Source organism: Dryas octopetala, chromosome 8 (assembly GCF_963921425.1).
Source record: "Dryas octopetala chromosome 8, drDryOcto1.1, whole genome shotgun sequence".
In the NCBI taxonomy this organism is placed as follows: Eukaryota; Viridiplantae; Streptophyta; class Magnoliopsida; order Rosales; family Rosaceae; genus Dryas; species Dryas octopetala.
In genome coordinates this window covers 8,333,033-8,348,244 of record NC_141373.1, presented here as the reverse complement: position 1 = coordinate 8,348,244, position 15,212 = coordinate 8,333,033, and the positions used below count along the sequence as shown (strand labels likewise).

Here is a 15,212-nt window from a genome sequence, read left to right as displayed (position 1 = left end):
AGCGAGGCACTGTAGAAATTAGCAAACTAATCGCGTTTAGATCCACAATCCTACCAACATCTCTAAATCGAGTATGACAATAAATCAAGGTAGGGGATCGGGCAATAGTAACTGACAGGACTGATGTCGGTGAGCATAGTGACATCCCTACACCTTATGACGATAACCAGAGACAAACTAAAAGAAAAATTTTTAGAAAACAACTAAGCGCTGTTAAAGCAGGATAACGCACATAATGCCACAGACAAACCAAACCAGAGCAATCGAAAAAGCTCTACTTTATTGAGAAGAAAAAAACTCTCGTATGGAGAGATAAAAAAGCTCTCACAAAGAGGGAGAAAAAGTATCCCTTAGTACAAGCCAAAACAACAAACAAAGAAGAAAATGAGAAATGAGAGGTGGGGTAGGAGCAATGGGCCTATGAGGATCATAGGAGCCACCGCCTCCCACCCCTGGAAATACTTGGCTGAGAAAGATAAAGTTGAGGAGAAAGAAGAAAGCGTTTGATTTGTTGGGGTCCTTGATGCGGGAGAGTGTTGATGCACTGGTTGTTTATTTCTTATATCATTTTTGGTTTAATTATGTGTATGCCCTATAAATTATACATGTGTCACATTTTATTTTTTAAATTCATTTGACACACTACTAAAAAGGGGAAAACATTTTGTGCCTTACTAGGGCACAAGATTTTTGTGCCATAATTTAATGTGGTAGTACCATATTATTAGGGCACCATAAGGCACAAAACATTATGGCACTCTAGCACTACCCGATAAGAAAAAAGGAATTACTAAACTTTTTTTTTTAAAAAAAATTCTTTCATATCCAATGTCTTAATTTTCATCAAGAAATTTGTCTTAGTCAATAAGGGGTGGCTTTATTGAGAATGTGTACATAGAAAGGGTGCATGCAGTGTATCAAACACTGTATGCCCGAATTGATTTCCTTCATCTAATTGCATTTAACTCATCCTTAACAAATAACAACACCCATTATTAACTAATAGCAACACCCACATCTCTCTCAAATGAAATCCTACAAAGCTACAACACATAAAGTACTTCAACATATATTTAAAACATATTCAAATATTTAGCATACAAAATCACCCAAACAGATATGGGTAATCATAACGGCAAAGTAGGTTAACGGTTCGGGCTCTTAAATATTGAAAGCCTCCGTGGTTTATAGATCCTTACATACTTGTATTATATGTTAGACTCAAATAAATGTATATGAAGGTTGAGCATCTTCGTGACTTGCCTCATATCCCCTAATCTTAAGATTATTCTTACTCAAACATAACTCAAACCCACAACCCACATTATTTAAGGTTGGTGGGGTCGACTTATGACTTGATTGAAATTTTTTTAGGCCACTTAATAAGAGTGATCGATCTCTATTGCACTGACTAAATATTATAGTTTGTTGATCAGGTTTGCTTATTTTTCTTCTAACATCTAAACAAATTTGTAATTTCCTCCAATATCTTAAAAACAATAGATGTATATCAAATGTAAACAGTCCTTGCAATAAAATTAAAACAGTTGAATGATACAGGCACATTAATTAGTACATTTTCTCTTCTTCTTTTTACTCTCTAATGAACATTATATCAGAAAGTCCCAGAACTATTGCTTAATTACTCACATATAATTTATATGGCGTCGGATCATTGCATTCTTGTTACACCATTGTTCATCCAAACTTAACATCCACATGCTTTTTATTTAATACACAATTCATACATAGTACATGTTAGATTAATTTTGGACATTTTTTCCTTTTTGGTAATCTTATGTGGTAGCTTAAATAACAATTGAAAAAAAAAAAGAGATAGTTGAATTAATCATCCAAAACACAAAATCTTTAAGTATTGACTCATAATTCCTAATTGTTTCAAAATCATTTTAATTTATACATAAACTTTTATTTGAAAAATAATTGTGTGTTTTAACCTAATTATTAAAATAATTATATATACCTTCAAAGTTTATGATAAGAATTTGTATCCAATTAATTAAAGGATGGATGACAAAAAATTATTATATGTGACTGATGAGGCTCAAAATATCGAAGGTAAGAAAAATTCTTGATGATCATTTGAATTTAATTCCTTCTTAGTTATTCTGTCATGTAAAATGTAACAATTGAGTCCTAACAACCTAAGGGGAGTTTACTCCTCCAAGGGTCTCTAATGCCTAAGTCAGTCATTATTCTAATCAATCAAATATCTTACTGAGTTCATCGGTGAAAATGACGTCCCCGTCCTCCTTCCATTTTCCAAGGTTTATACCCTTAGATTGGAGAAGTTACCTCTTGGAATGGTGGGCGGAATATCCTCAAGATAACTGTCCAGACAGGTTTTTTAACTGCCAAAACAGTTATATTAAATGATCGATTAACGAATTAAATCATTTATGGCCATTTAAGTATATTTTGGGCTTTTGGCCAAAAAAAAAAAAAAAAGAGTATATTTTGGGCTTAAGGCCTTTATTTTAAATTTTGGCCTTAAAAACGGAAATACTAACTAATTGCCCAAACTAGTTTAGGCCCATCAGTGACCGCAACACTATATGTCAAGTTAACGTAGGTAATATTATAATCAACTTAAATTATAACACATTTATAATTATTAATATTTAAATCTTAAACCCTAAAAATTACCCAACAAATATTATCACTATATATTATTTTTATTTTTTATTTTTGTTAGAATCACTAAAAAGTTCTTGCCAACAAGATAAGAGGTAATAGTTTGACTTGTCTCCCATAGAAGATGATCGACGAAACCGTCGAAGCAAAAGTGTCATGACTATGCTAGACTGCTAGTTGACAGAGTATTTGGCTGTAATCTGCATATTGCCACTACAAATATCTCTTCGGGGGCAAAAAAGGAAAGTAGGCGCGCTGTTCGCCACGTGTCACTGTCCCTTCCCGCCCACGGATTTTCACTCACACCGCCGCGTTTTGCTTAACTGATCCTCAAAACGACGCCGCACGTATCCCAATTCCACGACCCCCACTTCCGGTCCCACATTGACACTTTCCACCAAAAAGTCACCAAAACCACGGACCACACCCAATGCCCCCACTCCCCTCCACGTCAGATCATCTCAATTAATCAACGGCCATGATTCCTCAATTATCGTTTCCCATCACAGCCCTGTACAATTACCACCTCTCAAATATCTTAAAAAAAACGCGAAAATAGTATCTTAATCCTTGATCCTTATCCACTCGCGTTTTCGTATAAAAGACTAAAAGATTGTATCCCAATCAGAACAACACTAACCAAAATCTGCAACCAAAAAAACCAGAACCCAAATCCAAGAGAGAAAGAAAGCATTTTTATTTGGGGTGTGTTTGGAAACGATGATAAAGTCAGTCATGCTTCGTTCTTGTCCTTGTTCTTCTTCTCCTCTGCAATTCGAACCCAACAGAGATGCTTCTTATCCATCAACACAGGCGAAGTTCTCTTCCTCTGTTCGTTGCTCTTTGAGAACCCACGCTTACATTCCGAAGCTCGAGCCTTTTAGCCGGTCCAGGCTCGAACGCTCCATTAGAGACCCTCCCTTGATCGAAAAGTGCGAGAACGAGCTCTCTGGTACGTACCCATCTCGTAAATTAAATTTCTCTCGGTTTTGTGTACTGGCTTTTTGAATGCATGATCTAGTTTTGGTGGGTTGGATCTTGATTTTTGTGATTAACCCGTATGAATCTTTAATTTTGGGAGTTTATTTCTTTGTTCTATTGGGTGTTACGGTCAATCTGTGAAATTTGTATTCATTTATTTCCATTACTGTGATTTTGGTTCAGAGTACTGTTCGACGCTCGAAGGAGACGAGTCTTATAGCTGCTGGAGAGCGTATTTTGAGCTCAAAGATCTTGAGGTATGAGTTGCCAAACTTTCTTTCCTGTTATATAAACCGTTTGGTTGCTGATAAAATCACAAATTTTGAATCTTGTTCTTGACCCAAAAAAGATACAATGCAAAACGCCAAAACTGATAATGCGATTGCTGTTGGGTGCAGAAGGAGACACCAAAACAAGACGTAGAGAAGCTGATTCTGCAAGCAGGCGGCGTGAAGTCATTGGTGGGATGCTTACACGGCGTAGCAGCAATTCATAAGGGGAAGAAGAACGGATCAAACTCAGCTAAGCCGTCAGATGCGGCGAAAGAAAAGGAGAGACTCTGTCCCATACCGGACGGATTGCCGAAATCAGCGGAGGAGCTGGCGGAGGAAGAAGGAGCGAGAATGCCGGACTCACCCTTCACCAGGCTCCTTAGAATCAAGGGCACTCACCCTGCTTGGTATTCCCCTGCCCCCGACCATGAAACAGATTGATAGGGCACTAGGGTCGGTATTTTGGAGGCTCGAGGCGAACTCATGACCCTTTTGCATAAGTATATAAAGAATCTATAAAATTTCGGCGACGATTGCCTCATTCGCCTACCCTTAGTGCCTGCTCTGTAGGGCACACATGCCATCACTGCCATGTGTGTGTATATATGCATTTAGGAGTTTACTGGTTTAGGAATGTGGTGTTCTAACTGGTGTATATAGATGTGGGATTGTTTTTTGATTAGAGGACTTCACTGTATGATTTCCCATGAAGTTCAATGAACTAATTTTGCAAGCTAAGAGTTTCCTTCAAGTATGTTCAAGTTTCCAAACTAAATTGTCAACTTATCTGTATTTTCTTTGGGAAAGATGGAACTTTCAGAGAAGTGCCAAGAACTGTTTATATTGTAAAAATGAGTCATTATTTGGAATTTGGATACTGCAAATTGGGCCAAAGGAAATAAGGCTAACAATATTTTTCCTTTTTCTTGCCAAGCAAAAAAAATTTATGCTTAATTCTTAACATCTGATCCACTACCCACTAGAAAAACATTTTGTTATTGATATATGAGTGTGGTTTGCATATATAGTACTCTTGTAGATCATACAAGCAGACATTGTTAGCTTTTATCTGCAATTAATAGCCCATATATGATCATGTTAATTAATTGGTTTATATTATTAAATCAAATGAAATTCAGAGGACTGATAATCATCTGGGGTGTAAATGCAAATTGATTTCGTAATTTTGTTTGTAAATAGTTATTGATTGGTAGAGTGACTTGGTTCGAATTGATTATTGTGGCCTGCACAGTTTCTCTCTGGTGCAATGAAAATTTCTGAGAGTTACCCAAAAATAAAATCTAGTTTGATTTGAGATATTGTTGAAAATAAGTTGTATGTGTTGATTGGTGTTCATGATTGTTGTAAAGTTCAAGTGATTGTTCTATTATGACTCACAGAATTGCAGCTCTATGGATCACATTGAGTTTGCAAAATCCGGCGGCAAGAGAGTCGGGTCTAGCAGTACTAGCAGTATGACATATACTATGGGTATAAATTGAAAACGTCTCGAGGAACTTTTGAGTGGTTAATGTATAATAATAATCATAAGTTTTTTCCCCAAATAATGAGATTTATGTTGTAACAAAGAAAAAAGAAAGAGATTTATGCTACTGCTAAGTGGCAAATAGATATGAAGGAAGAGAATCTGACGCATAAACACTTAAGCAGTGCACCCATTAATATTATTCTCTCCTCAATATGAAAATATTCGAATCAAAGCCTTGAATAAAAAGAACACTTAAACAGTGTTGGTATCAAATAAATAATTATTAATTAAATTAAAAGTCTTGTATTTTAACATGCAAAATTACTTGGTTAATTATTAGTTTTTGTTTTTCTAATCTGTTCAATTAAGATTTTTTGTTTTTTTTGTTTTTTCACTTTGTAGGAATTTTGGGACATATGAATTTGTAATCACACTGATTAACGCGAAGGTCCAAAGTATATGAATCACTCTTACAGTTGGTAGTGTTTCTGAAACACTAAATTGTGATCTGTTTCTTAAAAGAAAAAGAAAGAACTGTCTATATCTTTCTTTACTCTTGACTTGCATTTCCTTCAAGTTCATGTGAACTGTGAAATACTTCTTTAACCAAAAAAAATAAAAAATAATATATATATATATATATATATATACACACTTGCATTCGATTGCTTCATGCTAATTAATATGGGTTAATTCCTACTTCTTAATTGTGGCTTTCATGTGCAAAATTGTTGATGACAGTGAGCCGGCCAGTTTAAAATAAGTTAGTAACTTAGTACGTATATACGACAGTCAGTAGATACGAATCATTCAATTTTAATTTTGGCATTAAAGTAGGATATTAATACTGGACTGGGTAGATGTTTTAGCTTTAATCTTCATTCTTAGATAGTATAAAGTTTAGAGGGATCTTGTTTTCCAATGAATTATGGGGCATCAATGCATGTGATTACTTTCAAGATTATTTCAGCATTTAGTAGAAACTAACAGCAAGTTAGGTTGCTGTTACTTTAAAGTTCATGTTGATCTCACTCTCTCCCTCCAGAAAAATAATTATATATAGTGTGGGTGTTGCACACTCTTGTAATTAGAATACAAGCAGCCATTCTTAGCTTTTAATTAACTGCAAATTAGTAGGCTTAATTCACTAGCAATTTGTGAGCAAAAGCATTCCATCTTCACTTTCTGCTTACTTGAATTGATAAGCTTATCGATGTCATTAATTCAATGTTATTCCCAGTTCTCACAACCATCAGCATTACATATATGAAGAACTTCTTAGTGGGTAATAATATAATCATTAATTATAATATTTTTTCTGCTCGATCAAAGAATGAAATTTATATTGATGCATAAACAGTACGTTAAACAGTGCATGAATAATCATTAATTAAATTAATAAATTTTGCATGCTAAATGTAGCATTCACCATGAAATCTGGTTGAAGGAGGACTAGGTCAATTTTCAGTTTTTAAATTCTTGTTTTACGGAGGCATATATATATCGAACATCTATCCAAATTTGCATACTAAAAATGGAAAGGTACCTCCAAATTTTGTGGGTGCATGAAAAGAGCTCCATACTTTCCGGTGCTAAAACAGGAACAGGCTGTTTTTCTACAGCCATTCAATGCATGTCAATGCACAACCACTTCCCAATAATATAACAATATTTACCTTATACCTCCTCTATAAGCAGCCTTTGGCCAACCTATGGAGGGTCATTAATGGCTAAACCTCACAGAACCGAGGCCTTGGGTTTCTACCTTGTGCTTGTCCTCTTCCTCTGTGCTTCCTCTCCCTTCTCTTTTGCCTTAACCGATGAGGAAGCCTCGCTCATAACCCGTCGCCAGCTTCATAGCCTCCCGAGGAATGATGACCTTCCTGAAAACTTTGAATATGAAGTTGATTTGGTTGTCACCTTTGCTAATGAGAGGCTGAAAAAGGCTTACGTTGGTCTTCAGGCGCTGAAAAAGGCCATCTATTCTGATCCGTATAACTTTACTGAAAATTGGGTCGGTGCCAATGTGTGCGGTTATAAAGGAGTCTTCTGCGCTCCGGCGCTTGACAGCCCTAGCCTGAGCGTTGTGGGTGGCCTAGATCTCAACGGTGCTGACATTGCAGGCCATCTTCCAGTCGAAATGGGGCTCATGACTGATCTTGCTCTCATCCACCTTAATTCAAATAGGTTTTGTGGCATTATACCAAAGAGCTTTAAGAGGCTTAAACTCATGTTTGAGTTTGATGTCAGCAACAACCGCTTTGTCGGCGAATTTCCTACAGTCGTCCTCGAATGGCCGAATGCGAAGTTCCTCGACCTCCGATACAATGATTTTGAAGGGGAGTTGCCTCCGGAACTGTTCCTCAAGGAGTTTGATGTCTTGTTCTTGAATAACAACAGATTCACATCGACCATCCCAGACACATTAGGTAACTCCACGGTTTCTGTTGTGTCTTTTGCGTTCAATAGCTTCAGTGGTTGCATTCCACACAGCATTGGGAACATGCCTAATGTGGAACAGATCATCTTCATGAACAACAATCTTAGTGGTTGCTACCCTCCTGAGATTGGAAATCTGAAAAATTTGGAGGTTCTGGATGTGAGCAATAATGGGTTCGTAGGTACCTTGCCAAAGACCTTTTCGGGTTTGGAGAGTATAGATGTGTTGAATATTGGGTTTAATAAGTTGACAGGTTTTGTGCCTGAGAAGATTTGCAAGTTGCCAAAGTTGGCCAATTTCACATTCGGTCACAACTACTTCAGTGGAGAGGCTCAGAAATGTGTGCCGAATCCCAAATTAGAGGTTTCGTTGGATGACACATATAATTGTTTGCCCGGAAGGCCCAATCAAAAGCTTACAAAGACATGCTTTCCTGTGGTGACTAAGCCTGTGGATTGTAGCAAGAACTGTGGTGGTCCTTCTACACCAAGTAAACCAAAGACACCAGGTAAGCCCGAGACACCAAAGGTTGAGACACCTCCCACACCAAAGGCCAAGCCACCTCCCACACCAAAGGCCAAGCCACCTCCCACGCCAAAGGCTGAGCCACCTCTCGCGCCAAAGGCCGAGCCGCCTCCCGCACCAAAGCCCGAGCCGCCTCCCACACCGAAGGCTAAGCCACCTTCCACACCAAAGGCCGAGCCACCTCCCACGCCAAATGCCAAGCCACCTCCTACGCCAAAGGCCGAACCACCTCCAACACCCAAGGCCGAGCCACCACCCGTACCAAAGGTTGAGCCACCTCCTGCACCCAAGACTGAGCCACCTCCAACACCCAAGGCCGAGCCACCTCCCACACCAAAGGTTGAGCCACCTCCAACACCCAAGGCCGAGCTACCTCCTACACCCAAGGTTGAGCCACCTTCAACACCCAAGGCTGAGCCACCTCCTACACCCAAGGTTAAGCCACCTCCCACACCAAAGGTCGAGCCACCTCCAACACCCAAGATCGAGCCACCTCCTACACCAAAGTCCAAACCACCTTCCACACCAAAGGCCGAGCCACCTCCGACTCCCAAGATCGAGCCATCTCCAACTCCTAAGGTCGAGCCACCTCCCATATCAAAGGCCGAACCACCTCCAACTCTCAAATTTGAGCCACCTCCAACTCCCAAGGCTCAACCACCTCCAACACCGAAGGTTGAGCCACCTTCAACACCGAAGGCTGAGCCACCTTCAACACCGAAGGCTGAGCCACCTTCAATGAAGGCTAAGCCACCTCCAACACCATCCCCAGAGCCGGTGCAATCACCCCCTCCACCACCGGTTTACTCTCCTCCACCACCAGTTCACTCCCCGCCACCACCTGTCCATTCCCCTCCACCACCAGTTCACTCTCCTCCACCACCAATTCACTCCCCGCCACCACCTGTCCATTCCCCTCCACCACCTGTTCACTCTCCTCCACCACCAATTCACTCCCCGCCACCACCTGTTCACTCCCCGCCACCACCAGTTCATTCCCCACCACCTCCAGTCCACTCTCCCCCACCACCGATTCAATCCCCGCCGCCACCTCCAGTCTACTCACCACCACCGCCAGTCCAATCGCCACCACCACCACCACCAGCTCCAATTCCATCTCCTTCTCCACCTCCTCCTGTATTGTCTCCACCACCACCAACCCACGAAGATATAGTCTTGCCACCAAACTTTGGCGCACAATACTCGTCACCACCACCGCCAATGTTTCCAGGATATTAAGTATTAGCTTGTAGTTAGGTTGTTTTCCTTATTTATTGTTTTATTTACTACTTTATACAAGGTCACTTTGCAACCTGATCAACTTTTGAGATAATATACATTAACTTGCAATTTGAACTTTCTTTCCACTCTTGTATAGTTGTATTGGTGTGCATAAAAAACTAATTTTTACGTGCATGCATGTTAGTACGCTTGTCGTGGTCTATTGTTATGAATAGAAAATTAATATTGCAAGAAAAAGTTAGATATGCCAAAAGAAAAAAAGGGTAAATAGAATTTGAGAGAAAAATGATGGAATATTGTGCTTTATGAATAAAGTTAAATATTATTTTGAATAAGTTAGAAGGTTAGTAATTGATAATGACATATCAGGAGATAGGGAGATAAATTGGCAGTAGTGCTAGACATCTCACATGCATTTATATACCATAATTTTATACCATTTTATGTGGTAACTTACATGATATTCATGCATTGGACACTAAAAAATAAAAACAAAAATCTAAAAAGAAAAAGAAAAACTTTGTCCAGTAAAATAATGACACGTAAGATGGTATAAAAATATGGTATAAGAATGTGGTAAATATAGCATTATTTATAAATCGGCCACATGCTCAAAGCTAATAGAAGCTAATAGAAGCCGGTCCATTTTACGTTTTTTCAACCCATGATTAAAAAAAAAAAAGTCACTTACATGGTTATTTTGCATGCCGCTTATGGAAATGTTAGTATATCTCTACAATAAAGTAATACACACAAGTTGGAAGAAAAAAATACTAAAAGAAAAAACAATTATCACTATTGGTGAGTAACATACTTATTACTATTTTGAGTAATAAGGGAATTCAAACACTCAAAATAACGTTCGAACCGTTCGTTTATAGAGAAAAACTTACTTATCCTCCTATGTGATACCACATGGTATTCCCACTCTCTCTCATCGGCTCTTTCTCTTTTCTCATTCTCTTTCTCTTATCTCTTGTCTTTATCTCTCTCTTCAAAATATGTCACATCACTACAACATGGAGATATGTAAGTTTTTTCCTTGTTTATAATGTCAATCAAGTTTATTTAAATATAAAAAAATGGTTTGTCTATTATAAAAATGTGTATATTGACATTTGGACCATTAATAAGCTATATGGTCACCAAACCTATATCCCATGGCTCAATATAATGTTGCCAAACTTGTTGCCATGTTCTCTAAAATTCAAAAATAATGTAATTACTTTTCTGAGATTATATCTAAATAGCTATATATTCGTTCTTCCCATTTCATTTTATAAAATTTGACAAGTACATATATATTAACAAACTTAAATGTGTGTTTCAAAAGATAAATACTATTTTTAAATTCCCCTGCAAAATCATCATTATCTAATAGTAATATGTTAATTAACGTGTAAGCATGATAATTAATGCAATAAGTACATAATATGCTAATGTGTTATAAAAATGTCGCCCTTTTACTCTTTTCAAAAAAAAAAAAAATAAGAGCCAACAATAGATGATTGATTAGTCCACTTTGAATTAATATTTCATTGATAAAATAATCTACCTAATTTGTTTAGTGTTAAAACCACCTTTCTTTAGGATGTTAAACCGGCCAAAAAAACCGGCCAAGGTTATTAGATCAGAGGCATGTTTTACGAGGCCTAGCGCTCCTTGTGTCTTTTTTTTGGGTACAGGTTTGATTGAAATTGTTGAACATAATCAATGCGTGTACCAAAAAATTGTTGAATAAAATTTGGGTGAGTGTAATTACAAATAATTGTACTTATGTATTTTGTGTTGGTTTATTTATTTTTTAATTTGTTCACATGTATAATGGAAAAACAAAACAAATTTGTATAAATATTATTTGTATACGATATTTGAACTGAAACTGTCCAACAGTATTAAGGGTTGCATTGAAATTTCCCACAATTTCAATAGGGGTGGGCATTTAAAACCGAAATACCGAAACCGTATACGTACCATACCGTACCATACCGACGTTATACCGAAAAACAATACCGATTATATACCGTACCGATACCGTACCGTACCGAGTCTAAATCGGTATGGTATAGGTATGGAACTTTCAATACCGAGAAATACCGTACCGTACCGAATTTATTTTTTATTTAATTATTTAATTTTTTTTAATTAAGTGTTGCTGTATATATGAGTATGACTTACGGTCAGTACATTTGATCTCACATAATACACATATTAGACTCAATTGGGCCTGGGCACTGGGCTAGACAATACGTTCAGTAATCAAACTCAGTACTTGGGCTAGACAATACGTTCAATATTAGACTATTAGTCAGTACTCAGTATTACTGTATTAGTCTATTAGACATTTAGACCTGTTGCTCACAGCAAATCAATTTCCTATTTTCCTGTTCCAGTCTTCAATCCCTAAATCAAGAATCCACTCTCGGACTCTCCAATCCCTAAATCAAAAATCCCTAAATCAAAAATCCCCAATCCCCACTCCCCAAGTCCCCAGCGAGTCCTCTAATCCTCCCTCTAATCCTCATCTGATCATCTCGATTTCCCTCCCTCTAATCCTCATCTCAGTCCAATCCATTCCTCCCTCCCTCCATCTCATCTCTGATCTCTCAAGTCTCAATCCATCCCTCTAATCCTCATCTCGATTTCCCTCCCTCTAATCCTCATCTCAGTCCAATCCATCCCTCCCTCCCTCCATCCATCTCATCTCTGATCTCTCAATCCCTCCATCTCATCCCTCACTCGGTAACTCCTCTCGGCTTTGAGTGAAGACAACGCGACGACGCGACGACGAGAAGACGACGCGACGACGAGAAGACGACGCGACGACGCAACGCCGAGACGACCTGTGAGGCTGTGACGACGGCTGGGTTCTGCAGTTCTAACTTGGAACATCATGGTGAGTGACTGAGTTCCTTATTTCCTCTGGGCTTTGAGTCTGAGGGTTTCTCTTCATTTTTAATTGAGCTGCGAAGGGGGCTTCAATGGGCGTAGATGATATGTTCACTGATAGGGATGATATGTTAATTGGCACTACTACAAAATCACTTATTCCTGGCGGAACTAAATCGCCAGGAATAATAATTTGCTGGCGGACAAATAGCTAAATCCGCCAGAATTATACAACAGTGGCGGATAAGGTCTCCGCCAGGATTGAAACCGCAGGCAAAACACTTTTCCTGGCGGACAAGTGTCCAAATCCGCCAGGAATATCATTTCACGCTGACAAGGCATTCAGTTCTTCCTGGCGGATATATCCGCCGGCATTGATTAATTGGTGGCGGATATATCCGCCGGCATTGATTAATTGGTGGCGGATATATCCGCCGGCATTAATTAATTGGTGGCGGATATATCCGCCGGCATTAATTAATTGGTGGCGGATATATCCGCCGGCATTAAAAATATATCCGCCGGCATTGATAATATATCCGCCGGCATTGATAATAAAATATATTAGAAAAATTCTTTCCTGGCGGATATAACCGCCAGGAATATTGAATATAAATAAAAAAAAATAAATAAAATTATATTTGAAATAATTAATATAAAACATTTCAAATAATAATTATATACTAATAAAGATAAAATCCTTCAACTAACAATACATGTCAAATAATATTGTTTCATCAATAAAAATAAGATAAAGTACGCAAACAAAAGTAATCTACTCAAGTCCAGCAGCAGAACCCGAACCAGAAGCTGAATGTGACCCTGATCCTCCCTGCGGACCAAACTGTCTCATAAATTCATCATCACCTAAATTGCCGGAAAGCAATCCGGAAAATCCAACACCCGTAGAATGATGTGACCCACCAGGAGATGGCTGAGAAGGTACCTCTGGCCGATACATAGGCATCTGCAAAGGTGACTGCGGCATAAACGGCATCTGGTACATAGGATGCATCGGGAACATTCCATAGGGAGAATGTGGAGGCTGACTCTGGCTAGAAGGCTGTTGTTGATGCGAGCTCTGCGGGTGTGTCTGAGGCATAAACGGCATCACTGGCTGTTGTTGCTGCATAATCATCATCATCTGTTGTTGCTGCTGCTGTAGCTGAGTCTTTAACAGCTCAATTGCCTCATCTTGGGCATATTGCTTAGCCTGCACAGCCTCATGCTTCTTCTGCCATTCAAGGCACTGTGCCTCCAAAAGAGCTTCTCTCGTCTTCGATGATCTCCGAGAAGAAGTACTAGATTGAGCCCTAGCATAAGGCACCATTTCAGGTGTCACCCCATGTCCATAGAGCCGAACTCTATTTTTCCTCTCAGGACCCATCTCCTCAACATACACTTCGGTACGAAGTTCAGAAGTGTCATCCGCTCCAGACTCAACTCGTGAGTCAACGGAACTCTCCATGGACATCTAATAAACAAATATTTAGATAAATTTGTAAGTAAAATGTAAGAACATAAAATACACATTATGGAAAAAAAAAATATATATAAATAATTACCCCTCTCTGCTCCGATGGCACATCAATCCAACTATTGTCTTTGCGTGTGTGGGTGACACGAAAGAAAGTAACAGGATCGGGTTCAACTCCATGCTTCTTCTTCTAAAAATTTAAATCATAAAAAAAAAATAATTTAGAACATATTTATGTGCTCTAATTAAATAAAATTGTATCTCAATATGATGAAAAAAATTAACTATACTCACATAATCTTCACGAAGACGTTCAAATGTCCACGATCCTGATGTATGGCTCATCGTTTGTTGAGAACGATTAGCTTTATTTTTCATAGCTATCTCCTAAAAAGTCAAACATAATATAAATTAATCATAATTGCACATACTAGTATTATTAAATATTTGATTAAAGAGTGTCACCTGAGTTTTCGGGTTATCCCAATGTTCCACCATCTTCGCCCACTGCACAGGATCTACATTATTGGGACATCTCAACCGCTGCAGATCTGTCCTGCCAGTGTAGTACTTCTCTTTCAAATATGCTCTATATTCTTTATAAGCATGTTCAGCAATTGCCAAGGTCATGGTCTTAATCACGGGCATTTTTTCCAAATCCTCATCACGAAAAGTGATAGTGCCCTACATCCAAAAAAAAAAAAAAATTATAAGTAAATATTTGCAAGTATTTTACTTTTAAGATTATTTCAAAAAAATAAATTGATACCCGTATTCTGTCCCACAAAGTGTTCTTTGTCTCTTCGTCAACCAATCTCCAATCATGCACTAGAGGAACATTATTGGGATCTTTTACTTCAGAAGATATAAACTTCGAAAACTCTATACTGTTCTGGGAAATACACTTCCCGCTCGGACTGAATTCACAATACTCTTTCCCCCTATGATCTTTACCAGCCCACTTAATCTTTCCAGGACCACGTCTTCTCCTTTGGGGCATTTCTACATATTAATCCAAATTAATATACATAAATGACAAAAATATTGTAAATAATAGAATAAATAAAAACTTTATATAAACAAACTATAGCTTACCATTTGAACTAGCCTCAACCTGCTCATCGTGGTGCTCGTCCATATGTTCTTCATTATTACTCATCTAAATAAATTATATATATATACATATATATACACCATCAAATACATACTACATAAATATTAATTAATTAAATAAAACTAAAT

At 38.1% G+C, this 15,212-nt stretch overlaps 3 protein-coding genes across 3 annotated transcripts; 2 read left to right on the top strand and 1 right to left on the bottom strand.

The window, feature by feature from the left end:
- Positions 1 to 3,277: 3,277 nt before the first annotated feature.
- MEE14 (maternal effect embryo arrest 14) lies at positions 3,278 to 4,777 on the top strand. Its single transcript, XM_086254431.1, has 3 exons — positions 3,278 to 3,607; positions 3,820 to 3,893; positions 4,035 to 4,777. Exons 1-3 carry the CDS (start codon positions 3,376 to 3,378, stop codon positions 4,347 to 4,349), a joined length of 621 nt encoding a protein of 206 aa, XP_086110557.1. The 5' UTR covers positions 3,278 to 3,375; the 3' UTR covers positions 4,350 to 4,777.
- A 2,346-nt stretch (positions 4,778 to 7,123) lies between these two features.
- Positions 7,124 to 9,601, top strand: LOC147276840 (Leucine-rich repeat (LRR) family protein). The gene has a single exon (XM_086255570.1). It carries the CDS (start codon positions 7,124 to 7,126, stop codon positions 9,599 to 9,601), a length of 2,478 nt encoding a protein of 825 aa, XP_086111696.1.
- A 3,667-nt stretch (positions 9,602 to 13,268) lies between these two features.
- On the bottom strand, positions 13,269 to 15,108 carry LOC147276839 (uncharacterized). Its single transcript, XM_086255569.1, has 6 exons — positions 15,066 to 15,108; positions 14,740 to 14,972; positions 14,436 to 14,654; positions 14,265 to 14,357; positions 14,059 to 14,160; positions 13,269 to 13,967 (listed from the first exon to the last, which is right to left on the bottom strand). The coding sequence occupies exons 1-6, from the start codon at positions 15,106 to 15,108 to the stop codon at positions 13,269 to 13,271; spliced, it is 1,389 nt and encodes a 462-aa protein (XP_086111695.1).
- Positions 15,109 to 15,212: the final 104 nt, after the last annotated feature.